Raw genomic sequence first — 27335 nt, 5'->3', positions numbered from 1 at the left:
TAAGGATTTCTTGACCTTGTCTTCTCTCGTCATCGTCCTTATGTGACAGGCCAAGAGTTGGTCTATATCGCTGAAGCGTGTTCGAATGCTCAACTGTCGGGGGATGGGCATTTTACAAAGTGTTGTCATACATGGCTTGAACAACAGATTCACTGTCACAAAGCGCTTCTAACCCAATCAGCAACGGCCGCTCTGGAAATGGCAGCTCTTCTTTTTTATCTCAAACCCGGAGAAGAGGTGATTATGCCTTCTTATACCTTTGTCTCCACAGCTAATGCCTTTGTTTGGAGGGGTGCGGACACGAAAAACCGGGACCCATGGATGCGTAAGTTGAGAAATTTAGTTATAGTTCTTATCTATGTATCAAAATATTTATTATTATGGCACGCCCTCAAAGACTGCGCAGTTGAAAAGAGTGTGGGGTAGATGGATGAAAGAGCGGACACTATCGCTAAAGATCACTAACCACTAAAAACATTACTTCTAGGGAGGCGGCTTTGTTGGATAAAGAAATACAACGCATCAATCAAATCTTGCAAGAAACAACCAAAGATAAGAAAAAAATTGAGCTGGAAGCAGGACGGGACAAAGCTGAGTTGGCAGAATTTATTCGCAAGTAAGTAGAGTTTTTATCAAAAATGGATTTGTTTTCTTAATGGTTCTAATTTATTATTATTTTTCAAATAAGTCCAATAAAACCAATGGAGACCTCATTCAAGCCAATAAAAAGTTCCAGCAGCTTAAAAAACGTTATGATTTGCTCAAAGAGTCTCTTGATCTATTAAAAGGTGGCATGGTCAGAGCTAATATAGAACACAAGGTAATTTCCATAGTCCCAATTAATAGTGCAAGTATAATAGAATTTTTTTAAATGATAGGATGCCGTCTCAGAGAGGGACAAGTTGAAGGCTAAATTGCCAGTGTATCAGAAACAGCTCAAGGAAGTTTACATCGAAGAAACCCGGAGAGTTAATCATTCCACGAGATCCTTTTAACTCGTAATCATGAATTGTGTAATTCTAAAAACAGATCGGAAGTGGCGCCCCACGCAGAATGCTCCTCCAACGCTTTCTACGATTTAAGCATCAATTTTAGTCCCACTGAAAATGTTAAAATCGATGAAGTTACATGTGATGGAAAATTCATCCGCCTCATCAATAAGAGCGGAGAGGTAAAAAGGTTTTCTTTAGATAATTTTTAATTTATCCTGAAAATGTGTCGTCAATTTACAGGAGGGTGTATTTTTGAGTGCGTGGAGTTTGGTTCACGAGACCTCGAAAGACAGAACAGTCTACAAATTTCATCGGGGAATCAAAGTGGCTCCCGGCGGAACACTGTCTGTTTGGTCGTCAGCTGTAATTAGTCAGCATTGGTTTAGTACAAAACGTGCAAAATTGAGGTTTTGCTAGTTTTTGTTTTATTTACAGTTGTCTTTTCTGTTTAGACGTTGGACAAAAACACGAGCCGCCTTCCACTCTGGTTATGGATAAACAGCGTTGGTACACTGACCATGAAATGGTCACTCACTTGTACGATGAAAAGGAAAGGGTAAGCAGTTGTCCGAAGTTGGTGCCCTCCCATATTTATTAATTGTGATTTGTTTGTTTTTTTTTGCCCCACCGTAGGAAATAGCTAAGCGGGAGAGCAAACAAGAACAGCTTAATACAAGCCAACTCCGTCGAAGAAGTAGGTCCACCCGCAACTAACCCGCTCGAAACAATAGTCGTGCAGTATTGCCCCAAAAAAATCGGAACAGCGATTTTATTTTGAAAGCCACCTACCCACATTGCGGGAAACTATGTTTAACTTTTGGTCCTAAATTTGGGGGGCTAGGAACAAAGCTAAAGGTGGGAAGAAAGAAAAAGGAGTAATAGGTTCATTTAGCCAATGGTCATGTCTTTCCCCCAAAAAAAAATTATGAATGAAACCAGACAGGCTGTCTGGAATTTCCTTTGCGGAAAAACGAATAACCGCATTGCAATAGCCTTAGGTTCACCGTCAACCTTTTGAAAAGTGACGAGAAAAGGAAAAACCGAAAAGCTGTCCAAATCCTGCACAAGTAAGCGGGAAAAATACAAAGTTATCGTAATGTTGCTTTGAATCCCTTTCATGCTGATAGCCTGTGCCTTCGCTTTCATGAGAATTGAAGCATCCCTAGAGATGTCCAGGTTGGTTGGGCAGGTATGAGGTACTCTGAGGGTGAAGTTGGCATCGCATTGCGACACCCGAGAACGGCAGAAATTCGGCTTTGTGTGCGCCACGCTATCGATCGCTTGTTGGTCCGCTTCTCGTGGTAGCTGTGACCAACCCCATCGAATAACGTCTTGCGCTCGCTGAAAAATAAAACACATTACTTAGGAAATAAACATAAACGAAATAATTTGCATACTTTTTCATCGCTTTCTCATAGATGTGCCAGACAGGCTCATCATCGTCGGATGCCTCGAGATCATCATCTCTAATTGTCAACATCCTGGATGGCTATTGGCTGGTGCTGTAGCAGTTCAACAGCGTCTTCCGTAACTTGAACGGGAACTTCTAATCGGCTACTTGCATCTCCAACGGGAGTGGTAGTAAACGTCACTAGAAAAAAAATTCGATTAAATGAGATAAAAGTACACAAATACACTAGCGTCACCAATTCTTCATTTAACATTTTACACATTCCATCGAGATCCATCATCTTCTATAAGAATTTCAAGTTTATCAAAAATTAGACGGGGTTCGAACCCGGGTCGACCGGGCCGGATGGTAGAACGATAAACACATAGCTAAGCACATAGCTAACAAATTTATATAATAATATGAGACCATTATACATAGCAATTACTACTTTACAATTTAAAAAAAAATTTACTGGGCGTCCACGTTTAGCTGGTTGAGGAGGCTCAGCACTAATAAAAATAAAATTACCCAATCACATCATATGAATTCAATATTATCAGATCAATTATGACTAATGGTAGCCCTTAAGGAAAGTTCCAGTAGGCTATGCCATAACAAACCTGGAACGGTGATGTGCTCTAACGGAAGGATTGGTTCCAAAACCACAGAGAAAGCTCCGACCAGTGTCCCCGGTGTCCCCCAAGGCGTAATGGATCTGTTGCTGAGCAAATTTGTGATAAGTTAACGAATTGATGTTGAGGTCAGCTGCCTATATTAGAAACCAACAAATGAAAACCACAAAAAATTAGGTGCCGGTAAAAAAAAAGTAAAATATGCTTGAATTTTACGTGTAGACAAATTTAAGCAATATTGGATGCATGGCGCAGTGATCCCCATTGACTGATCAACAAAAGTTCCTTGGGCGTCTTGGGTTGATTGACATAGGAATCACAGAATGTCCTGATGGAACTTATGTAAGTTTGATCATTGGTTAACTTTGCCAACAATACTTGAAATTGAGCGTTCCTTGGCCGATTCACAATCACGTCCGCGTTTTTAGTCAATCTTTTCCTGGTCTTCAAATATTTTGACCAGGTCATTTTCCAAATATCCAACCTTCTTCCTGTATATTATATCTTCTCTACTTCCTTCCTGCTGTAACAGCTATCGACCGGCCATGCTTCATCCAGACTTGGAGTAAGAAAATTTGTTTGCGTGATTCTTCGTCCGACTTTCTCAGCTCTGCTAGTGCATTCTCGGATGCAGTCTTAATATTTCCTGCCTCCACGGTTGCGATCACTGCCGCTGATGCGAGTATTCCGTTTTGTAAAGGAATCATAGTTTTCCCCAATGCTTCCAGTTGCTATAATAAATCAAATGAAAGAAGAACTATTCATTACAAGTTCTTTCTGTTTGGATAACATAATATTTTTAAACAATATATTTGTTATTATTATTCGTGTGTGTGTCAATTTAATGATTCGTGACATTCAAATGATAGAATTCGTCTTTTTTGCGACCTGGTTGTCAACAGGCAGCTGTGTTTGGACCCATGGCTGTCAATCCGCATCTTGTCTCATGACTATAACATGCAGCTCAATTCCTGACTGTGAACAGGCAATTGTAATGGAGCTCATGACTTCCAACATGCAGCTCAGTTCCTGACTATCAACAGGTAAAAACTGTTTATGAACTCATGATTTCCAACATGCACCTTAGCTTATGACTATAAAAATGCAGCTAACAATTTGCCAACGACGTGGGGTTCAACTTCAACCTAGGATAAAAAATTATAACTTTATTTGAAAATACTTACCCATCCAGTGATGGATGGTATATCATGTGAAACCTGGAAGAAACAATTAAGAAAGAGTTGTCAACAAACCAGCCCTCATTTGGGCATTTCATTCCTGACTATATACGTGCAACTGATTGATTGCTTTGTGGCTGACTAGTGAATAAAAGACTTATGGCTCTCATGTAGCCAGCGGTGAGATTTGGTGTTGTAAGTTACGCTAGATAGGTGCCCGTGGCGCAGTCATGACAAGGTGGTTGGGGGTTGAGATCCAGTTGGGAGTTCACGGACACAGCCTTTTTATTGGCCATCTTTTGGCCATGATTTTTCTGTAGCTGATTTGACCAATGGATTAATACCAGTCCTGAGGAGATCTCTGAAATGGACGAGCAATAAATGCTTCATTGTCTCGAGAAACAGTGATATCGAGACGGTACATAGAGCTTGTTGTCAATTCAGGTGGCCGTCATTTCAAGTGCTCCATTTCTTTCAATGAATGCACGTGACTTGGTAAAGTGCACCTCCCTTCATTCTGCAGTAAAGATCCCAACAGCGAATAGATTGATGCCGATAGAGGGAGTATAGAGAACGTCGCTGATAGTAAATTTCTTACTGACACCATTGACTGATGTTACGATGTATATATTTTCTTTTCCAAGGACAGCAGTTCGAGGTCTACCAATCCCGTTGATCCACCTTGAGTCAGTTTCGAATGGTGTGAAGTTACGCAGCATCTATTGTTGATCAGTAATATGACTGGATGCACCAGAATCTCGAAAGATGTCGGTTCTGGAACGATTTTCTGTTGAAAAGCATGCTGTGAGGCCATCAATTCGGCAGTCTTCTAGGGCGAGTTGTGTTCAGCTCATCTCTCTGTTTTATGAAGCATTCTTTCTCTTCGTGGCCATATTTATCACAGTACCCACAGTGTACTGCTTCAGTGTTCTTGAAATCACAGTTCTGTACTTCATGACCAAAACTGTTGCAGTGGCTGCAGCGTCAAAAATCGCGAGACGGTTTATTTTTCAGCAGCCCGGGTTCGTTTCGGGTGCATTGAGTGATGCCCCTCGACCTCTTTGAGGATTGGGACTTCGCCTAAGTGATAAATTCTGTTGTTTTCCAAATTGGACAAACCACCAAATGCGATGAGCCTCGGTGGGCATTGGCTTGATTTGTCAGTCGTCCTTGACTTAGCCTCTAATTAATGGATTAAGTTTCGTGTTCGCCAAAGAAAGCCTGGTCAGCAGAGCTGAGTCCCCCATTTGTAAGATTTAGTCGTTCCTCTTCTCTTACGAGTCTTGAGGTTAAGTTTTCTAAAGTCCAATCAGCAATCGGACAGCTCTCAAATGAACATCTAAAATAATGAAGACTTCCTGGAAAAGTGGTGAGAATCTTTCTACAGATTTCTAATCATCCATGGCAATACCAACTGCTCGAATTTGTTGGGCAATAAGCTTGATAGGCTCAATGTGAGCTCTTATGCAGAGTTCAGGCTTTAGCATGTAGTTTAGAAACTCTTGTACAAGATACAGTTTCCTTTCTGTGGAATTCTGTTGGTATCTGCTAGTCAGTAAAATCCAAATTTTGCGGGTAGTTTGGCGAGTAAGTAAAAATGTTGCTGTTCTTGATTACAACTTGCGAAGAAATGCATTGCCAGATTATCATCCTGATATCATTTGTAAATCAGTGCTTTGTTTGTAACCACTGGTGGAACAGCATTTTTATAATAAAACAAAAACCAGCAAAACAACGTCTCAATTTTGCACGTTTTGTGCCAAACCAATGCTGACTAATAACAGCTGCATACATGAGGACCAAATAGACACAGTCCCTCCAGGAGCCACTTTGATTGCCCGATGAAATTGGTAAACAGTTCGGTCTTTCAGGGTCTCCTGAACCAAACCCCATGCATTCAAAGATACCTCCTTCTGCAAATTAACGACAAATTTTCAGGATAAATTACAAATTATCTAAAGAAAACATTTAAACCTCTTCGAGAGATGAGCATTCTGCGTGATTCCGGAGCGATGACGTCACTTCCAATCTGTTTTTGGAATTTCACAATGGTCATGAGTACATTCATTCTTTAAAACGAGTTAAAAGTATCTCGTGGAATGATTAACCTACCGGGTTTCTTCGCCTGCAACCAGCTTACTGAGTCCTTAAAAACTTCTTGTCACTTTGACACACTTTGAGCTGATTATATCGGGTTTCTAGCTGCTGGACCTTTTGCTCGGCTTGAATGAGGTCACTTTTAGATTTGTTGTACCTATTTGAAAAAATGAGAACCGAACTTGTTAAACCCCTAGATTTTCCCAAGAAATCAAATCCATTTTTGATAAAAACTCTACTTACTTTAGAAGAGTTTTTACCAACTAAGCTTTGTCCCATCCTGTTCTAGCTCAATTCTTTTCTTTTCTTAAGATTTTTCAAGCAAGATCAATGTTGATTTTCATGTTCGATAGATAAGAAGACCCTCTTCAATGTCTCCAAAATACAGACTTCCTGCTGTTGGAGCAATTCTTTTATTTTTTTTGGAACTCTTTGTTCCAAAAAACTAACGAACAAAAAAACTTCAACGTCATAAGGCGATAAGCCGACTTTTTTGTTCTAGTGAGGAATAAGGAGCATTCCTTAGTTTAGCATCAGTTGTCGCAGCAATACCGAGGCTTCCCTGACCCCATCAACTTGCTGTCTACTCGAGCCAGGCCTATTGACCATCAAGTCTGAAATAGTTGCAAAGTGCCAGAATTCGAGGGTGGACGTGGGGTAGACGAGATACCATGGTGAAGGATGAGCTTCGCTTGATGGCTTGAGTACCCATCCAGTCTATCGCAAATGATGGATGGTCCAAAGCTCCCATCGTCGAGTTCCAAGACAGAATGCTTTGAATAACCCTCGAATATTTTTTCTTATTTTTGTGTCTATATATGTGTGTGTGTGTGTGTTTACGACGAACGATTGGGCCCCTGTGTTGATTAGCTTACAGACAACATTGGGTTAAATTTCTGTGTTGAATGTTTAAACCTCACCCGCCAAGACCCCAAATTGTTGGGTACCTACTTGCTGACCTAAAACAACTGGCGGATAGTTAAGTGGTTATCGGTTGCCGTTTAATTTTTTTCCCCTTTTTCATGTTACACATTAATTTTCGGTCACCAGTCGCTCTAGCACGTCTCATTATCACTACTAACTTACCACTCCTTGGCTGATGTCGTTTAAGTTGCTGCTAGATCGACAACGTGTCAAAGTCACAGATCCCCTACGACCAAGGGTAACTATAAAACAATAAAAAAAATGCAATAAAGCCCCTCTCAATCTTTACTTAATCCTTACCTTTTGGTTTTTTCGTTCACGTTTTTTATATGAGCTAAGAAGGCTGCGAAATCATCGACTAAAACTTATCGTAAAGCTTATCAACGCAGGCCTAGTGCTAAACGAAATCACCGTAAAAGGCGTACAACTACCCAAAGAAGTCAGGTGAAATCACGCCAAAGATTCCCTTCGGCCAAGAAGCGGTAGTGTATATTCTGTTACGTTGAAGGCCACAGGTACAGGAACTGTCCCATTCACAAGTAGTGGTTGGAAACCAGAAGGGGTAAAAGCGAGGGCGACCGACAAGCAAGTGTCCGTGAGTAAATTGTTTATTTTTGTTTGTCAATGCCTTACATTGTAAATAAAAGTCAACCTTATTTTTTTTATTTTGGTCTGACTAGCTTTGAGCGATCATGACCTACAGGCCAACTGTTTCCAAACTCGGAATTTTCTGTGAATTTGTGAGTAAGGCGTATGATACCCACTCGCATTACAGCGGTGGAATACTGAACATTCTACCCCCCGACAACGGAACACTTTTTATCTCTTAAAACACATTGTGAAGCCATCAGTAATGCCACATTGGCAAGAGTACGAAAAAAAGCGAGATAAAATTCCACAAAGAAGATCTCTCATGTGTCGCTTGATCAATTCATTGGGAGACGCGTTAAGCCTTCGCTGAATAAAGCAGGATTTTCCACTTGTGGTTCCAATTCCTTTTGGCCGGAAAATTTCCAATTGTTCGACGTTTGTCTTTTTTCTTATCCTTTTGTGTGTTTTTTTGCTTAATGTTTTGGGTTTTTCCCATGGCCATCGTGTTTTTTTGTTGTTTAATGTTTGGGGGTTTTCCCATGGTAATCCCCAAACCCATTTACTAGAAGTCTTCCAAACTTGAGTGCGACATTTCTTCCATACCACAAAAACCTAAAAAAATTTTTGCCGATTTTTTAAAGAAAAAATGCCAGAGAAAAAGGAGAGAACAAAGGGGTTCGAAGGTTTTCCCTCTTCTATTCTTCCCTCAGGGCAGGATACGCTCCACGCGACGTGAGAAGAAAAATAAAAATTTATAAAAAAATCGGCAAAAATCAGCGTTTCATTAAAAAAATTTGAAACTTTGTCCAAATGTAGACGACTATGTCGTATACCGTTTGTGCAAGTTTCAAGTAAAAATTTACATATTTGAATGTTTTAGAATTTTTTAAGTAACATATACTTTAGCATGGAAACATATGGCGGGCGCGCCGATGTTTCCAAACTTTATATCTAGCACGTAGGGGATGAACTTCAATTTAAAAATCATGGTGAAAGGAAATTCTTTTCTCACCAAGAAGATTTTTTTAAATTTGCTTTACGATAACTCAAACGTGAGTTATCGCGTAAAAAAGGGAGACACTTTGGCCCGTAAGCCGCCGTGTTAGAAGCGCTGAAACACTCGCCGTGTTTCCAAACTTTGTGTAGGTACTGTAGGTATGAAATAATTGTTATATGCTAGGGGAGACCGGAACCATATTGGACACTGTACCACGTTAGACAGGGTCGGTAAAAATAGTAAAAATGATTTTAAAAATCTAATTTGTCTAAAGTATATGCGTTATAGTGTAATCTTTAACTGTTATAAGTTTCATCAAAATCTTACGGTTATTGCCTGAGATATTCAAGAAATTAAAAAAAAAACCTAAAAAATTCGCAAATTTTTTCCCCGCTAACAGAGACATTGTTCCAATGTGTGACGGGGTAAATAAAAACTGTTCACATAAAAACAAAAACCAGTCATTTGCCTACATCATCTACAAAAAATTTTATTTTTAAGTATAATAGTTTAGACGATATTAACATTTTAGTGGAGGACGGTCTTTCGGGGTAGTTTTGCACAGGGATTTTTGAACTATCTTAACGAGAGACTTCAGCGCCACCTACATTTTTTCCCTATCTCGCCCCATATAAAATTTGTAATTCTTTCCCTACAAGAAAAATTTCAGTTTTTAAGATATGATTTCCAAAATTTGTATGGGGTTTAAATACATTACCATCTACATTTCCTGATTTTTCCTGATTTTTTTTTCATCCTATTCCTCTTTTAATACCCTGTCTAACATGGTACAGGCGTCTGTCCAATATTACCCCGGCCTGGTAAAAACACGAAAAAATTCAAACCTCAATAACTTTTATACTCTTAAAGGTACGTAACTGAAAAAAATCATGGGTGTGCGGAAACTATTTAAGCGTGTTTTTGCAAAACAAATTTCTCTTTCGCATAAGGGGATGGGAGATATGGGGGAAAAACCGGAACTGTCCAATATGGGTCCGGTCTCCCCTACTCCTTCGAACCGCCAAGAGTATGCCATTGTGTATGACGGTGCAATTGAATTTGTACTCATCACTCCTGTTGGTATTGATTCCTGGTACAAGTCTGCGAAGCATTCCCTGTACCTCTAGCTCGAGATGTTTTAACTCAAGTCAGCTGCTGACTTGAGTTAAAAAATCTCGAGCTCTTCGGCTTCGGTTGATAGCATCCCGAAGTCGAAGCTCAACGAGACTATGCCCTCTAAAATACAGGGCATGCCTAATTTCGAAATGAATTAAAACCATTTTTTCGAAAAAATCACAACTGTTTTGGAAGACTTGCAATATTTTTGAAGTGATGTCTGCTAATTTTTCTCCGAATGCAATTTCAGGTTGAGGAAATCACCGTTAGATGCCAAGAATCGCTGGTTCGCTGTAAAAAAAAATCGAAAACCTGATCATTAAGTACAGATTTAATCATAGATAAACTACAAAATATAATGTGCGCTTCGATAATTTCTAATTCACTTAGGTTTTAACAACGTGAAATGAACTTTAAAGGCATCTATTTAATATTTCTAAATCGGCTAAAAGAAAGGTTTCTGTCATTACAGGAACTAACATATAACACCTCTGTCCCATCCAACCCCGCTCTCCCCTACTCTGGATCGCAAAATTCAGCAAAGTCCAATGAAAAGCTAATCAGTTATTTTAGGTATTTTTTAAATGGCATCTCTGACTTGGGAAAACATCTAATTATGTTCATTATGTCATGTTTCATAATTGGCCTTGATGAAGCTGTAACGGCCCATGGGGCACTGTCACTTTGGTGATATGCGAAGGTGATCAGAATCAGGTCCGTTGCTGAGCGATTAGATGCGCATCTTGTCATGGCAATCGAAGAAATGTCGGTTTTTTTCTGTTTTCCATTAAAAGATTGATTAAGATGAACTAGGGCACATTTCAATTATACGTGAGGCACATTACTGGACATCCACGGAATCACGGAATCGAACTTATAAACTATTTGTTATGGAAAACGGTAGGTTGCACAGTGTACTATCGGTATATGCATGGCAAACAATATTTGGATCAAACCAATGTAGGGGAGAGGGGGCTAGTTGGCAGGTAGGGTAAGTTGGCATTTTTCTCGAAATACGATTGCTCTACATTACTCTACACCAAATATGATTGACAACACCCAGATTGCTCATACAAAATTTCAAAAGTATACGACTTCCCCAAAAGGAAAAAAAACGGCAAACAGTTTTTTTTTTGCCTATCAGCAGATTTCATTTTTCTCATAGCATAAAACTCTAAGAGTGTCAGAAAACACAAGCAAAAAATGTTATTAATGTTTGTCTTATTTTTAAAAGAAACCCCACATTTCTTCATTAAAAAGTTATTTAGTTATCAATTTATTTGTTCGAAATGCACCCTGTGGGGTTAGTTGGCAGAAATATGTTGGGGCATGTTGGCATACAGATTTCTCACGAGATGCAGAGTTGCAATTTTTCAAAATTCCACCTAGAAATTTTGGAGCAATAGAGAATCGTCCGCTGCCAACTTACCCCGTAGGTGGGGCAAGTTGGCAATTTTTTTTTTTGCAGTTTTTCTCAATTTCACAATTTTGTGTAAATGAACATTGTAAACAAATACGATCAATTCATAGAGAATTGAAATCTGAATCTGATTCATTCATTCAATTTGCAGAACGTGTGGTAAAAAAATTCAAATAAATTCACAAGAAGTGACCCTGTCAACTAGCCCCCGCCCCCCTCTCCCCTAGAATATTGTCGATAATATATTAATTAACGTTAATAATTAATATACAGCAAAATGTATTTATTTTATAAAATTATTGAAAAACGTTTATGTTTTGATGGACTTTTTCCATTTTCCGTAGGAACGATAATGCAATAGTAGTCATAGGCATAGCAAATAGCAGACCCTCTCTCTATATACTGTAAGGCGCTTTTTGGGGATTCGAAAAGGCGCGCTTACTTCGAAGAGCGGTTCAAACATTTAGGCCGAACTAGTTTATTTGCTACATAGCACAGAATACAAACTGAGAGAGAGAGAGAGAGAGAGAGAGTTTAACTTACAACTGTTGAGGACGAGTGAGATGACTAGTCTAACTCTTGGAGGGCGCGACGGGAGTTTATATACTGATTCCCGCGCGGCCATATTTGAATAGTTGAACGTGTCGGCCATTGCAGTGATTCCAAAATGGCGGGACAAAATGATCATGGCTATTAATAGAAGAGGGGCATGAAGGGGGCGGGTTTACATACGATACATACAGTAAACGATATGCACTCTTCTGGTCAGTCTCGGCTGCGCATTACATACCTCCTTTCTTTAAAAAGACACGCCCTCGTGTCTATACCAAATTTCTTGCACATTTTTCATAATATTTGGAACTTACGACAAGATCAACGAGAAAGCAAAAATCATTACTATTAGCGAGTATAAATGCATAAATAAATTGTTCTCGCGATGCTTTGCGTGGAGATCGTCTTGTCTTCATGTAGTGGGTGTCCGTGGTTCTCCGCCGATAGGAAAGTACTGATGTGTACGTATACGTACTCTTCCTTACAATAAAGAGTAACGCCGACTAGTCTGAAGTCTGGTATTTCGGCGTCTAGTCTTAAGCGGTAGTACAAGAGAGATACTGAGGGGCTTGAAATGAGAGGGAGAATAAGAGGGAGAATGAGAGGGAGAATAAGAGGGAGAATAAGAGGGAGAATAAGAGGGAGAATGAGAGGGGGAGCAAGAGGTAGAATAGAAGGGAGAACACACTGGGATCCTGCACGGCAGTTACATTCATGACGTCACATTTATTTAGCAGTCACTGGACGGCCATCCGAAGTGGGCATTAAAGTACTGCTGTACATTATTTTATCACTTTTTTCGATTCCGTTAACGGTCCCATGAGTCTGTAACAAAGTTGGTTAGACATCGTCTGGGGGAGGGGATCGGTTAAAAGTGGTTTTGTATTGCTCTTCTGCTTTTCTTTGATGCTGATCTCGTATCTACGAACGATTTTGTTTGATTTATTTACCAATTATTTCCAATAAAATCTAAGTTGAATCCGTGCCGTTATCTTTTTCTTTTAATTTTCTTTACGGATTCCTGTACCAGTAATCTGTCAGTTTGTGTGTCGATTAAATTTTGTCAAGCTCATTGATTTAATCGTTGTCATTGAAGACGTCGTTAGCTGAAAGATGTACTTGGTCGCTGTCTCAGGGGCTGTCATCGATTGCATTGTCCTTAATCGACGTTTCTGTTTCCTTATTATTCTTCTTTGAATTTCTCATATTTTGCGCGCGCATTAACAGTACTTTTAATTTTCCTGTTCATCTGCGAAGTTTATGTTTGATAACGCGTTATTCGCTGGCGGCTGCTCAGGTTGCGTTTTCAGTTTGTCGTAGGGATCTGGGATTCTGTAAGTTCCGTTCGCTATTCGTTTCGTTTTCCAGGGTTTTTTTTTTAGTCCCTGACAATATCACAAACTTGCAGGCATAAAGCCCATCTAGCAAATTTTGCAAATTTCCTTTTATTTCTTTATAAATTTCTTAACGGCTTGTAGTCGCTCAATGCTTGATTTTTCTTCCGTTTCTCTACGGGGAATTAGCTATACCGCTTGCACAATTGCGCAAGCTTTCTTTTAAATTTCTCGACATTTATCTGAAATGTCACGAAGTTATAAGCAATGGCGAAAAAATTTTCATTTCGCGCCAATTTGTGTGCGTTTGGCTTATTTAAACTGATACTACACCGTGATTCTTGTCGCATCATTATGAATATGAATCTCTCGCGAAAAGATTCGGATAGCGTAAGATTGGTGGGCTGATCAGGCACTCCGTTAAATAACTGGGAAGATTTTTTAATTTTCTCTTTGTCTTCCTTTTCTTCCTTTTCTTCGGGCCCTTTAACTACGGATTACTTTTCCGTGTCTTCTTCTTTGTGGTGAGCATTTTTCAGCAAAATTTTATGTTTCTGGCTAGTCTGAGGAGACAGATTTATTGGCTATTGGTTTTTTTTTATCTTGCATCTTCTTCTTTTTTTTTTGTCACTTGGTTTCTTCATGTTCTAAAATACATATAATTTTCTTGCACTTTCATTACTTTGCGATTTTTGTTTCTAACTTTCTTCTTTGATGCAGCTATTCTATTACTACGATTATATATACTACAAGCTGTTGATGTGTTTTTTTTTTAGTTTTCGGCTTTCTGTTGATTGACTGACATACTCTCCAACTTCTGAAGTAGTAGTTTCAAGTTGTTGACTTCTTCCGACATTTCCTTACTTTCCTTTGCTGCTAACATGATGGCAGTGGACAAGTCATTATTTTCCGTTATTTTTTTCATTTCTACAACTTTTTCACATTCTTCGGCCGATTCTACAGTTTCTGGATATGTTTTGTCGTTCAAATTGGGCCTATTCCAGACTAGATCTGCTATTTGCGGTTTTAGTCCGTTAAGCAATACGTCTTTCAATGTTTCATTACGCAGTGCTACTACGTCTGCGTGACGACTTGTTGCTGCGTTTACGCCGTATGCAATTCTGTAGGTGTCGTCGATTCTGATTTTAAAATCTCTGACTCGTTCTGTTTCTTTTTGCTTGAGGGTCTTCAGTTGCTCCTTCTTCCTTGCTTTTGTTGTATTATCTGTTAGGCCGTCAAGTAGTGCCTGTTTCCATACTGCATAAGTAGCTTTTTCGGCTACTGTTAGAGAGTCGTTAAAGTTAGCGGCTGATTTGCTCATTCGTTCTTGGAAAAAACGTAGCTTTTGCTCGTCTGTCCAAGCTGCGTGTGTTGCTATGCGTTCGGCTATTTTAAACCATTCTTCGATTGCCATTTTTCCATCGATTTCTCCAGTGAAAGCTGGTATTTCTTTCTTTACGTTCTGTGCATTTATGAATACTAGTCCGTTTTCTAGAATTTCAGCTTGCCTATCTACTGCTTCTTGCCAAGCAGTTACGGCTGCGTTTGTTAGTGCCATTTCGTCGTCGTCGTCGTCGTCGAAAATGTTTCCAAGTGTGGGGGCTTGTGCTCCAATTCTTGCTACTTGCTGATGAGGTTGGGCTAGGTGCTGCGTGGGTGGTAGGTGTACACGTCTGGGAGGTTGCGGTGGTACTTCTTCTTTTGGGTCGACTCGTCTTATATTTTCTTTTGGCTGGTTTTCCTTCAGGGGTTGGCTGGTGTTCTCTTTCTGCTCTTCCGCGTTGCGTGTGTCTTTGTGTGTGTTACACTGCCTACACTGTTCTTTGTCAGTTGTTATCGAGAGTGTTATAGGGGCGTGACACTTTGCGCACTCTGTCGTTCGTTGCTTCACCTGAGTTGGAAGGGCTGTTGCTCCTTCTTCAATTTCGTTGATTGAATCGAACAAGGTTACTACCGGTGATTTCGCTGGGGCAACTTTAGGTGGATTGGGCTTGTCAGGGCCCTGTGAGCTTGCTTGGTCAGATTGTTCAACTACTTGCTTTTTTCTTTTATATATGGTAACTGTTGGGTCTATCAATTCTGCGTATTTGGTTTTTAAACTTTTTATGTCGTTCCCTAGAGTTTCTATTTCTTCCGGGTCTCTTTCTTTTGGTCGGGTGGTTCTGTTTAACAGGTATTGAATTCTGCTTTTTGCTGTTGATATTTCTGTTTTAATTTTAGTTTTTAGTTTTTCTAATTCTTCCGGGGACAATATTTGTTTAGTTGGGGAAACTACAGAGTCGCCTTCTTGTGTCTTAGCCTTACGGAAAAATTTTGGTATTTTGTGCATTACTTACATTTGTGTTGTTCGGATTGGCACGTTCACCAAATGTAAGGCGCTTTTTGGGGATTCGAAAAGGCGCGCTTACTTCGAAGAGCGGTTCAAACATTTAGGCCGAACTAGTTTATTTGCTACATAGCACAGAATACAAACTGAGAGAGAGAGAGAGAGAGAGAGAGTTTAACTTACAACTGTTGAGGACGAGTGAGATGACTAGTCTAACTCTTGGAGGGCGCGACGGGAGTTTATATACTGATTCCCGCGCGGCCATATTTGAATAGTTGAACGTGTCGGCCATTGCAGTGATTCCAAAATGGCGGGACAAAATGATCATGGCTATTAATAGAAGAGGGGCATGAAGGGGGCGGGTTTACATACGATACATACAGTAAACGATATGCACTCTTCTGGTCAGTCTCGGCTGCGCATTACAATACCATTACTCTTCCTCCCTATCTTGTATGCTGTTTGTATACCAACGATAGTCGATAACACCAATATTGTGTGAAGTAACACAATACCAAAAGCTAAATTCAAACTTTTATTATCTTGTTTTCCATTCGCTTTTAACTATGAGTGAAATTTATTTTATTTACATTTGTTATTATTCGACTTTTACTCTTTTAGAGTCATCTAGCGGGTTTTTCTAAATACAAGATTGTCAAGATTGTCAGCTACCTACCCTGCGTTAGCAAGCTACTCGAAGGGCTGTTAGTGATTTTAAAAAAATTGACTATAAGACCTATCTCCTGCTGCAACCAGGATTACAATGTAACTACTAATACTATTAACTTCTAATTACTAATTCCAACTACTAATTTTATTAACTAATAATTACTTACTCACTCCAACTACTAATAATGGATTGCACTCATATTTTTAAAAAAACTTTTGTACTTTTTCCTACACACTTGCACTGTCGCCCCCATAGGCATTAGAAATTTCGACAAATTTTGAAGTGGAAAACTTTAGGGTGTAGGGAAGGGTTCTCTGAGTTGATTTTATTGTAAATCATTCTATATATTCGTATAGAGTGAAGAATTGTGCTTCTTTTGGCACAAAGAAAAAACTTTTAGCTTTACTTTTAGTATTTTTTGTAAATTTTTGAAAACGCCGTATTTAACACGGCGCATATGGGGGAAAACGGGTGTACCTAATAAACTGAACGATACCGTAGCGCCGTGGGGGTTAATCCTACGACAACTTCATGTGAAGAAAAAATGTAGATCATCATTAGATCTACTCAGGGCCAAAAGGAAAAAAATCTAGCCCAAGTGGTTCAAGAGTTATTGCATTTTTTCTAGGACACGTAGTGCCATAAGAATGCAGTGAAATAGGGGGGTGTACCTAATAATTTGGTGGGTACTGTATATCTCGGACACAAAAGAGCAACAACTTACAGGTCTAATATAGCCCCGTTTTCCCCCTATTCTTTATCTTATCTTCTCTTTTGGCTGTTGAGGGAGAGATGAGGAGGGCGACATACCTGTGGGATATAGCCTACTGCGTGCCGTCCGGTCGTTATTATTAAAATCGGAGAGAAAAGTGCATGGTAATAAAAATAGACAAAACCAACATATTAATCAATAATGACGAGTGCTAGTGTTGCAAGTTTTTAAATCCACTCAATACAATGGACTTTTTCGGCCGTCACTGTATGACCCATTCGCGGTGCACTATTGTGTATGGCGACTTGGATGACTCTGCTTATGCTTAGCATTCTAGATTCTTCTATTGGATACTGTACTTTAACACATTAAAGATAACATTTTGTTTTATTTTATTTTTGCTTGAATGGCCAATTAGCGCTAGATGGCTATAGTTGTAAAGGTAATCTAGTGAGACAATTTAAAACTAATCCATTCCATACCAGCAAAAAAAGCGTGATTAGAGAAAAAAAACCTTCGGGTAACTTAACAGAAAAAGTGGAAGTAAAAAATCATTTATCATTTCACGGCAATATTATAAAATAGGAACAAATTCATTCAACAAAAATATTTCACATTTTTTTAAGGCATTTTATAATTAGGTAGCGTGGAACTTCGTACATGGCAACAGTGCTTTCCAGTTATTCATGAAAGTTCGGCTGTTGATTATTGAATCAGAATCAGCGGCTTGTACCAAAACTTTTTGTATAATCGACTTGTTCTGAAAAATAATCGATTACAAGTCGACTTTGGGAAAAAAGTCGCGACTTTAAGTCGACTTTCTAAAATAATCGACTTTTGAATTTTTGTTTGTTTACATTCATGCAACATGCGATTTATTGATACAACAACGGTTGTAAATATTACAAAATCAGGTTGGCTCATTCAGAAAAAAAGAATAAAATTCATTCTTGCATTCTTCTTGTATTTTCATGGAAGTAAATTCATATTTGATTTTAGTCAAGTTGTCAAAGGCAGTCATACTTGAGGAAATTGGTACATGGTACACTCGAATTTTGGTACATGATGTATTGAAAAGCTAAAACATAAATGAAGTAATCCTCCAGACACACCTGTAGAATCCAAAGTCTGTCGGAATGCAATGGTCTCCTGTGTTAAAAAAAACGATTAGTTCCTCGGCTAGGTTAGGCATAAAATATTTCAATATCATTACCCAAACTGACGAAACACGAATGGGAGAAATTAAAGAATGTTTCACAGTTGACAGTGAAAGTGTCACTTATCACCTTATCACATTGAAATGCTCGAGCAGTGGTGTATATCCAGTGCAGAGTGTTAACCTAAAAGTAATGTGTGAATTAAGAGATGGGGAAAATTTACCAATTAAGAGTGATATACCTAAATTGGCTAGATAGAGGTTCCAAAATACTTCAGGTGGATGCTCGAATACTCTAGATATATCATAGGCCAATATTCCTAGCAGTCTACACTGTTCTCAATAGAACTAGCAGCGAATCTAGGTAAAAACACGAGAATTAAGTAATATCGCAAGAAAATCTAACAAAGCAGACTTAAGATGAGGAATAAATAGCATTTTCTAAAAATAATTCCATTTGACACACAAGGCTTGAAGTGTCAAAATTAAAATAATAGTCGATGCTGAGACACACGAAAGCAAAAAAACATTTACTAAGCTAAAATAACATTACCTGTTTTATATATTTATGAAGAATTGAAGGTGTTTTGAAGCCAATTATAAAAAAATTGGAATTGAAATATGAAAAGTTGTAAACTCGACTTTTGCGAGAAAGTCGACTACAAAGTCGACGTTTTCGACTCGTAATCGATTGTTCGGGTCGACCTAAAAAGTCGACTCAAGTCGACTAAAGGTCGATTTTTTAAAGTCGGTACAAGCCGCTGATCAGAATCACGGCCGAAGCGGACTACCAGAGATCAATTTAAAATTTGTAACATTTAAAATTTACATTTCGCTAATGTAATCAAACTGGGGAATTCTGTATAGAATCCTCCTAATCCTATGGAATAAAGTCAATCATATGTTTAGATAACAAATTGAATTGCTAATAGGGCAAGTCGACAAGTTTTTCTTTTTGATGTTGTTCGAATCCTTATCGAAAACTGGTGAGACTTTGACCCTTTGATTTTAGTTTTTTTTAATAAGATAACAAGGAAAGAATTAATTTTCCTCTGTTGGATTGAGAATATTCACTTAGGTAATATAAGCAAAATAACACATTCAGCAATAATTAGTATCAAATAAATAATTGAATTTAACTTTATTTCTTTGCATGTTGTTTACACAATAAGATATTGTTAATTTAATCATAATTTTTTTCATTTTTCCCAAGAATAATGGAAGAAAAAAAACAGATATGTGTACTGGGAGCTGGAATCGTAGGGATGACCACTGCTTTTATGATGAAAGAGAAGCATACCAAATGGGATGTCACGATCATAGCAGATAAATTTGAACAAGACACTTTAAGTGACATTGCTGCAGGCATATTCAGACCATCAACAAGTTTTAAAGGACCCACATCAGAAATAACAAAGTAAAAAAATCACTGTGCTGACTTAATTGTCTAAATATTTAACTGTCTAATTATAATATGATTATTATGATTTGACAGGCAATGGCTTGTGGATGCCTACCATCATTATAAAAGAATACAAATCACCAAAGAAACTGCTGAAGCTGGTGTACAAGAAGTGTCTGGTTATGTACTCTCTTCAAAGTTCCCTGAAGTAACAAAGGTGAACACCGTAAAACACATTCTTAGTCTTAGTTTGTTGTACAACATTATTAATTTTCGTTGTATTTACATACAGAATCAATTTTTGGAAGACCTTCTACCTGTGTACCGTCGTGCCAATGAGCTTGAACTTAAAATCTGTCCAGGAGACTGGAAATATGGAGCATTCTTTACCACCCTTGTGATTGAAAGTCGTTATCATTTGCCTTGGCTTAGAAATAAGTACGGTTAATTAACATTAAAGGAAACAATGCTAACATGTTTTCTATTTTCTTCCCATCCCCAAATTTTTCGTTGTCAATATATTTATCTTTTTCTAATACCGTTGTTATTATCAGGTTTGAGAGGCTTGGTGGAAAAATCGTTAAAAAAACCATCAATAGTTTCCAGGATGTCGAAGACTATGACCTAGTAATAAATTGCACTGGATTCGGAGCTAAAAAATTATGTGTAGACCACGATCTGGTACCGATACGAGGACAGGTTTTCAAAGTAAGACATTTTTAAATAATATATATGTGGCAGTTTTACTTTCAGTTATACTAAATATGAAATAAAAATGACATCTTTAAATAAAACCAGGTAAAAGCTCCATGGGTGAAGATGTTTTTCTACGGAGACTATGATACATACATAATTCCTGGTATTGAGTACGTTACATTGGGAGGTTGCCGTCAATTCGATAGCTTTAAGGAAGAAGTTGACAAGTACGATTCTGCCTCTATATGGGAACGCTGTACAGAGCTTTTACCCAATCTAAAGAGCGCTGAAGTTATAAGAGAGGTTGCAGGACTTAGGCCACATAGGACACCAGTACGAGTTGAAAAAGACGTATTTATCACCTCTAGTGGGAAGCGTCTTGATGTAATTTTTTTTTGTTTACTTGTAAGGTTTTCTTTCTATTGAATTATATTTTCTGAAATTAACGTAGATCGTTCATCACTATGGACATGGCGGATATGGAGTTACAACGGCACCTGGCACGGCTAAATACGCTGTTCAATTGGCGGAAGAAGTTCTGAGTGGCATTAGATCCAATATCCATTCCAAGCTTTAAAGAACTGCATAGTAAATCTTAACTTTAAGGTGCTATGAATCTTTTATTGTTCAATTGTTAGAATTGTCTAATATTCAATGGTTAGATGTGTTTAATATACAGTGGGTACCGAAAGTATCCGTACGGCTGAGAGGATCAGTAGGGAAAACGCGTTTTTCTTAACGTTTCCATTAAAAGAATTCTCGGTGGAATTCAATGAAATTTTGACACAATGAAAGGTTTATAATAGGGTGGGGTTTCATGTGATATTTTTTTGGAATTTTTCAACAACGAGATATGTGTTTTTATCGCGTTGCCTAAGTATCCGTAGTAGATTTTTCTAACTGAAGTTTTGACAAAAAGGGCCGAGAGGCCTAGTAGGGAATGGGCTTACTTTGGATGCCTGTTATTTGGTAACAACGCAATATTATAGGGTGGAAAAGTTCTTAAAAAAAGAGCTGGATTAGCTCTATGTGTGGTCATAAGATCACATTTTTTAAGTATCATTTATAGCAATGAAATTTAAAATGAAAACACGAATTCATAAGTTTTCCGTTTTTTTTCTCGATCATGGACTACTCTAATAAAGGACGAGACTCTTAGCCTATCTCGCCGTGTAAATACTAGTCGGGTGGGCTATTTTCATGAAAAAATTAATGAAAAATATCAAACATATTCAGTTTTTTTCGCTGATTCTAACTATGTAGATAAATCTAAGTAAAATTAACTAATCAATAAGATATTGTAATTTTACTTTCAGCAGTAAGGGTAAAAGTGGGAAACACCGGTGCCCTCTAGCAACAAAGCACCCTAAGCTCTTGCCAATATAACCTACAAGGTAAAGGAGAGTTAGGCAGCTATGTCAGAGGAATAGAGATAAGAGAGTGGTCTCTCTTGCACGCAATGGGTATCTGCTTGTAAACTTACAAGAGCTTATGAGGTTTGGTTCCTAGATGGCACCGGTGTTTCCCAGTCCCACTATTTAAAATTTTCAGTAAAAAATATTGAAATATCTCCACGAAGATAAATTTTAGGTATAAGAACATTAGGTAATTAAATGCTTATTTTTTTATTCTGATTCCGATTCTCCGGGAAAAAAATTTACACGGCCGACATAGGAAATGCCGAAGAGTCCCATCCTTAAGTAGAGTAGTCCATGCCTCGATTCCCCTTCACCAGTGTTGCCATATCCCAAAAACTTTACCCTTTCTATTTCTCCCTATTCCGTCCATGTTCCGTCCAAAAGAGATTATGGGATGATATGGGCCACTGTAATATGGCCCACTGTAATTTCGTATAATTTGAGGTTATATGTCTTGATTCTTTTGTATACATAGATAGACTCCTAAAATTTTAGAAAATTTATAATTTAGAAAAGTTGAAGTGAAAATAATTTGGTTGTACAGAAATCTCTTTGATACTTACAGAAACGCATCTAGCGGTAACGTTGCTAACTAGACAAATGAATTGTCATCTCGGGTGTCGGGATCTCGCGGCACGACACCCTTTCATGGGATCGTAAATAGATTTAATCTTCGAATAATTAATTTTTTTTTAAAGGGATCAGTTTTAGTGGGGGAAAAAACGATTTTGTAGATGTAAAAACCAAAAGAAAATGTTTAACTCGCCTGGCTCTAACAACTAACAAGTGCTGCCATCACTAACACTTCGGCCAATTCGGTCGGCGGGATCAGTTGTTTACCTCTCGACTACGAACCCTGAAGCCGATTTTAGTTTTGATTTTTTTTTTATTTCCATAAAATGAAGTCTGTTAATGATCCGGCAATTTTGGTTGAATCAAATAAATTGTCCGGTTTTGGTCATTCTAACAAATCTTCCAATGTGTATCAAGAACCTGTTTCAGTTACAATATTAGGGGTTAATATATCACATCTCACCCAAACTACCCAGTTTGTTTTGGTCTCATCAGGGGTGTTTATTTTCTTCGTTCTATATGGATACTTTTTGGTAAGTGAGACATGATGTAGAAATGATCGTTCTTGTTTTGTTTTTTATTTCACTACTCAAAGCAATTACATAAATTTATTTCTAGGAAGCTATATTTGTTCAGCCAAATCTCAAGTCTCATGGGCTGTATGTGACATTCATTCAGTTTGTGTTATACAGTTTGTTTGCAATAATAGAATCACAGTTAAAAAAAGACACAGAAAGAAGGTAAAAATTCATTTAAATGTTTCCAAAGTTAATTATTAAAATATAATATTTTATTGCTTTCTGGATTGTAGAATACCTGTGCCAACGTATATCCTAATTTCATTTCTCACAGTAGCAACAATGACAATGTCTAATTTATCTTTGGAATATTTAAATTACCCAACCCAAGTTAGTTATCAATTAAATATGTATCTGTTTTCATATCTCAGTCATTTAAAAATCTTGTTCTGATAGATTTTGTATGTTTTATTTATTTTATTTATTTATCATAATAGGTTATCTTTAAATCATGTAAACTTATTCCAGTGTTAGTTGGTGGGATAATTATTCAAGGGAAAAAATATGGAACAAGAGATTTTTTAGCAGCTGCTGTGATGTGTATTGGGTTGATTTGGTTTACTCTTATTGATGTAACCATTTCACTTAACTTTCATCCTGCTGGTATATTACTGTTCTTAATTTGTTTTTTAAACTAAAGCTAATAATTTTAGTTTTTTAAAGGTGTGTTAATGATTAACTTAGCCCTAGTTGCGGATGCTGTTATAGGGAATGTACAAGAAAAGGCAATGAAAAAATATGGAGCTTCAAATAGTGAAGTTGTTCTCTACTCCTACTCATTTGGAATCATTTACCTATTAGTGGCTTTGATTCTTAGTGGTCGCTTGATTCCTGCGATTACTACGGCTAATCAGGTTTGACAAACATATTTATATAGATAAAATTATACATAATTTCAAACACCAAGATATTTCCGAAACCCATCCGATTCAGCGACTAAACAGATTTAGGACTAATTTGGGTTTTTGCTTTTGCTAGTCTTGTTACAAACCGTATGACGTGCACATCACTGGTCTTGTATCTTAATTTTTCCCGTAATGATTTTTCATATTTACATTCTGAGTTCTGACCCTATTGACTGAGGTAATTTGAAACCGCCAAATCGGATGCATTTCCTTAATATATTATTTTTATGGTCTACGGGATGAAATATCATTCAAAATGTTTATAATACTTTTTTTTATGAACTTTGGTTTATAATACAACCCAAGTTCCCAGTTTCAATATATGGTTTAGGATTTTTACTATCCATTACTGGTTATATGGGAGTAAATCTGGTTCTTACGCTTGTCCGAGTTGCCGGAGCTTTTGCTGCTGTAACAGTAATGACTATTTTTCTAATTTATTTGAAATTTGACACATGTTGTCACACGACTACTTTCAGGATTATTTTCTAATTAAATTAAATATTACTTGATATTAGGTTACGACGTGTCGGAAAGCCCTCTCTATCGTGGTCTCGTTCATTTTTTTTACAAAACCTTTTACGCTACAGTAAGTTCAAATAATTTACCATTCAAACACTAACGAAAAATTTCTAAAAACTGTTAATTATATCGCATTGCGATTTTTTAAATTGTTGTTACTTATAGATATGTTTGGTCAGGATGCCTCGTCGTCTTGGGTGTGTATTTAAATGTCCTTAGCTCCCAGCGGCAGCAATCGCATTTGATATTCATTAAAAACAACTTTATCAACACTGCAATCAATTATGTTAAAAGACTAGTCACTAGGAAAAAATTGGCAAAAGCTGCAATTAGTGTCTAAATATTTTTTTTACATTGTTTTGATTCAAATGTTATAAATTTAATAATTTATTTGGTGGCTGTTTTGTTTAATCAACATTATCTACTGGCGTCGAATGAAATAAACATTTAAATTAATTATCTATTCCCGCTATCCCATATCCCAGGTAGCATTGGATGTCATTGGGATGTCTATTTGATATTCCCATGTCATTTTGATGTTCCTGTCAATTAGTTGACATGAATTTGACATGAATTTGTTATAAATTATTTGACATCCCATGTATGATACGAAATGGATATGTATGTGACATTACATTTGTTAATGAAAAATTCTAATCTATTTTCTGATATTTTTTAATGTATTATTTACTGTACAAAAATTGACATCAATTTTTGTATATGCAAATCACGTGAATTTGACATTCAGTAATTTTACGTAAATTAAAAACATGCGAAAATAATGTGTAAAATTTGACATCATATTTAAAATATCATAACGACATGTTATTGATGTAACGTTTTCCGATACAATTTTTTGAAATAAAAAATTGACATGAAATTGATATATTAATATTGACATCATATTTCAAATAAGAAAATGACTTGCTATTGACATTCTTTTTTAAATATCATTTTTCGAATAAAAAATGGACACGTACTTTAAGTGTAAAATTCGATATCATTTTTAAAATATCATAACGACATGTTATTGATGTAACGTTTTCCGATACAAATTCTTGAAATGCAAAATTGACATGAAATTGATATATTAATATTGACATCATATTCCAAATACTTGCTATTGACATGCTTTTCGTTATATCATTTTTCGAATAAAAAATGGACACGTAATTTACAAATTTATGTTCACATCGTTTTTCTTTTACAATTTATGCTATGAAACGGACATTTAAATGATGTACTATTTTCTATATAATACATTTTCAAATAGAAAATGGACATCTTAATAAATAAATTAATGCTGTTTAACCTCCTTTTTGAAATATGAAACGCACACATTAATCTTCCACTGCTTTTACCAATAACATATATTTTTTTAACTGCCCAAATAAAATTGAAAGGATAGATCACATGAAACTGACGTGCAGTGAACCAAAATTGTGTATTAATCAAAAGTATTTGCAAACTACTTGTCAAGTAGATCAATTTTCATTTATACATATCACATTTTCCAACTTGAAATATTTTCAAGCATGCATCCCTTTCCTTTTATTAAAATTATATCGATTTCTGAAAACGTAAGTATTCTATCGTATAATATTAAGTTTAAGTACTAGTTTTTTCGACCAACACGCCCGCTACCCTCTAACTCTTATTTTCTATACTAACAAAGACTATAAAACTTTCTAAGTCCTTACGTACAGGTTCAAATGTAATTCATAAATATATGACATTTTAATAAGTCAATTGGTCAAGTGGTTAGCGAGCTGAGCTCGGAAATCAAAGGTTGAAGGTTCAATACAGGCCCATGTCGTATCTTTTATTAGTCTTCTATACAACCCCGAACATTTCGTATTGCGATGCGATACAAATTTTTCGGGTTTGGGAACCCCAGATCTGGTTTAGCGAGAATTTAGGGCGTTTATAGTTGTTAAGTTTTTTAACAGTGATATCTAATTCATGCATTTTTATTGATATCAATGTCATGCGGTTTAATTGACATCCATTTAAGGCAGTGTTTTGTATATCTTTGTTATAAACATAATTAGACGTGGTTTCAATGTCATACGGAGAAAAAATATTCAAACGTCATTTTCATGTGACAAAATTGATGTTATTTTTTCATGTCCAAACGAACTTCGTTGGCGCGACAACATTGATATCCAAACGATATTACTCTTTTCATTCTTTTTTTGTCTAAAAGTTGATGTCAAAAGTATTTCAACAGCACATCAAAACGACATGAAAATTGTTACCTGGGATATAGGTCCTTCTGTGCGAATTTTAAAAGATGTTTCACCTTAAACTAATATGATGAAAATTTCATTTACCGGGAGGTACAGCTGTAAAATGTACACGAGTAATGTTCGATGCAGTACTTTTTATCCTTATTTTTGATAAAGGAAGAAAATCCAAAAGTTTTCAATGAATACAAAACCGTCAAAAGAGTTCTCTGAACCAAAGGAGCTGTTTTAGGTTAGTGCAGGCCTAACTATTGCTGCTGTTGTGCTAAAACTCATGAATGATTGGATTTCGGATTTCCCTCTTCAAAGTTTGCTACTGTTCTTGATTCAAAAGGACTCCACGAAACTATTTTGGGTAAGAGACTCTTCTGATGACGCATTGCGAGTTCGTAACGAAATACGAAGTTGCTCGTTTGCATAAGGTGCAACCGGATTCAGCAATCTTCCTATTCTCATGCGTGCTTTCATCCGATTTCGGCGGATTCTGTTACAATGCATCAATATAACATTTCTCAATAAAATTTTTTCTTTTCTATTATTGTAGAGTTTTCCCTTATTTTCTTCGAAATGGGTCCAATCTTAAAATAGGGTTGCTGAATTTTTTTTCCTTATCCAGAACTAGTATTTATAGATTATTATTTTGGAATTCAAAAAATTTTAGAACTAGGCTAGCTAATTGAGCTAATTTGCTAAAATGCTTGTTTTGCTATTTATATTGAGAAAAAATATCCGACAAAAATCTTGATAATTTATAGCGATTAGGGATGGATGAAAAATATCTTTGAAACCTTACTGGATGTTATAACTTCAAAGTTGTCTTTATAATCTTTGCTTACAAAATGCATTTATTTTTGTCATAGCCTAGGCTATGATTTTTGTTCACCACTTCTGAGTTCTGACTTGTG

At 36.9% G+C, this 27335-nt stretch overlaps 2 protein-coding genes and 3 long non-coding RNA genes across 6 annotated transcripts; 3 read left to right on the top strand and 2 right to left on the bottom strand.

Moving 5' to 3' along the window:
• Nucleotides 1-1534: 1534 nt before the first annotated feature.
• On the bottom strand, nucleotides 1535-3799 carry LOC124344400. Its single transcript, XR_006919728.1, has 4 exons — nucleotides 3006-3799; nucleotides 2858-2894; nucleotides 2390-2583; nucleotides 1535-2333 (listed from the first exon to the last, which is right to left on the bottom strand). It is a non-coding gene; the product is annotated as an uncharacterized LOC124344400 (long non-coding RNA).
• Nucleotides 3800-17877: 14078 nt separating this feature from the next.
• LOC124343560 lies at nucleotides 17878-18801 on the bottom strand. Its single transcript, XR_006919286.1, has 4 exons — nucleotides 18644-18801; nucleotides 18333-18450; nucleotides 18148-18274; nucleotides 17878-18083 (listed from the first exon to the last, which is right to left on the bottom strand). It is a non-coding gene; the product is annotated as an uncharacterized LOC124343560 (long non-coding RNA).
• Nucleotides 18802-18854: 53 nt separating this feature from the next.
• On the top strand, nucleotides 18855-20895 carry LOC124343559 (D-aspartate oxidase-like). 2 transcript variants are annotated; one of them, XM_046796910.1, is made up of 7 exons: nucleotides 18855-19076; nucleotides 19304-19507; nucleotides 19586-19709; nucleotides 19785-19930; nucleotides 20047-20200; nucleotides 20291-20572; nucleotides 20640-20895. In XM_046796910.1, the coding sequence occupies exons 2-7, from the start codon at nucleotides 19308-19310 to the stop codon at nucleotides 20763-20765; spliced, it is 1032 nt and encodes a 343-aa protein (XP_046652866.1). In that variant the 5' UTR covers nucleotides 18855-19076; nucleotides 19304-19307; the 3' UTR covers nucleotides 20766-20895. The 2 variants fall into 2 exon arrangements, with proteins under 2 accessions (XP_046652866.1, XP_046652867.1); XM_046796911.1 differs by lacking the exon at nucleotides 18855-19076 and adding an exon at nucleotides 19077-19168.
• A 1411-nt stretch (nucleotides 20896-22306) lies between these two features.
• Nucleotides 22307-24647, top strand: LOC124341872 (adenosine 3'-phospho 5'-phosphosulfate transporter 2-like). The gene is made up of 8 exons (XM_046794824.1): nucleotides 22307-22712; nucleotides 22798-22919; nucleotides 22991-23087; nucleotides 23195-23360; nucleotides 23421-23611; nucleotides 23969-24079; nucleotides 24181-24251; nucleotides 24350-24647. The coding sequence occupies exons 1-8, from the start codon at nucleotides 22506-22508 to the stop codon at nucleotides 24522-24524; spliced, it is 1140 nt and encodes a 379-aa protein (XP_046650780.1). The 5' UTR covers nucleotides 22307-22505; the 3' UTR covers nucleotides 24525-24647.
• A 1806-nt stretch (nucleotides 24648-26453) lies between these two features.
• LOC124344487 lies at nucleotides 26454-26968 on the top strand. The gene is made up of 2 exons (XR_006919752.1): nucleotides 26454-26662; nucleotides 26740-26968. It is a non-coding gene; the product is annotated as an uncharacterized LOC124344487 (long non-coding RNA).
• Nucleotides 26969-27335: the final 367 nt, after the last annotated feature.

Source organism: Daphnia pulicaria, chromosome 6 (assembly GCF_021234035.1).
Source record: "Daphnia pulicaria isolate SC F1-1A chromosome 6, SC_F0-13Bv2, whole genome shotgun sequence".
NCBI classification, from domain to species: domain Eukaryota; kingdom Metazoa; phylum Arthropoda; class Branchiopoda; order Diplostraca; family Daphniidae; genus Daphnia; species Daphnia pulicaria.
This window is presented reverse-complemented; position numbering and strand designations above follow the sequence as displayed.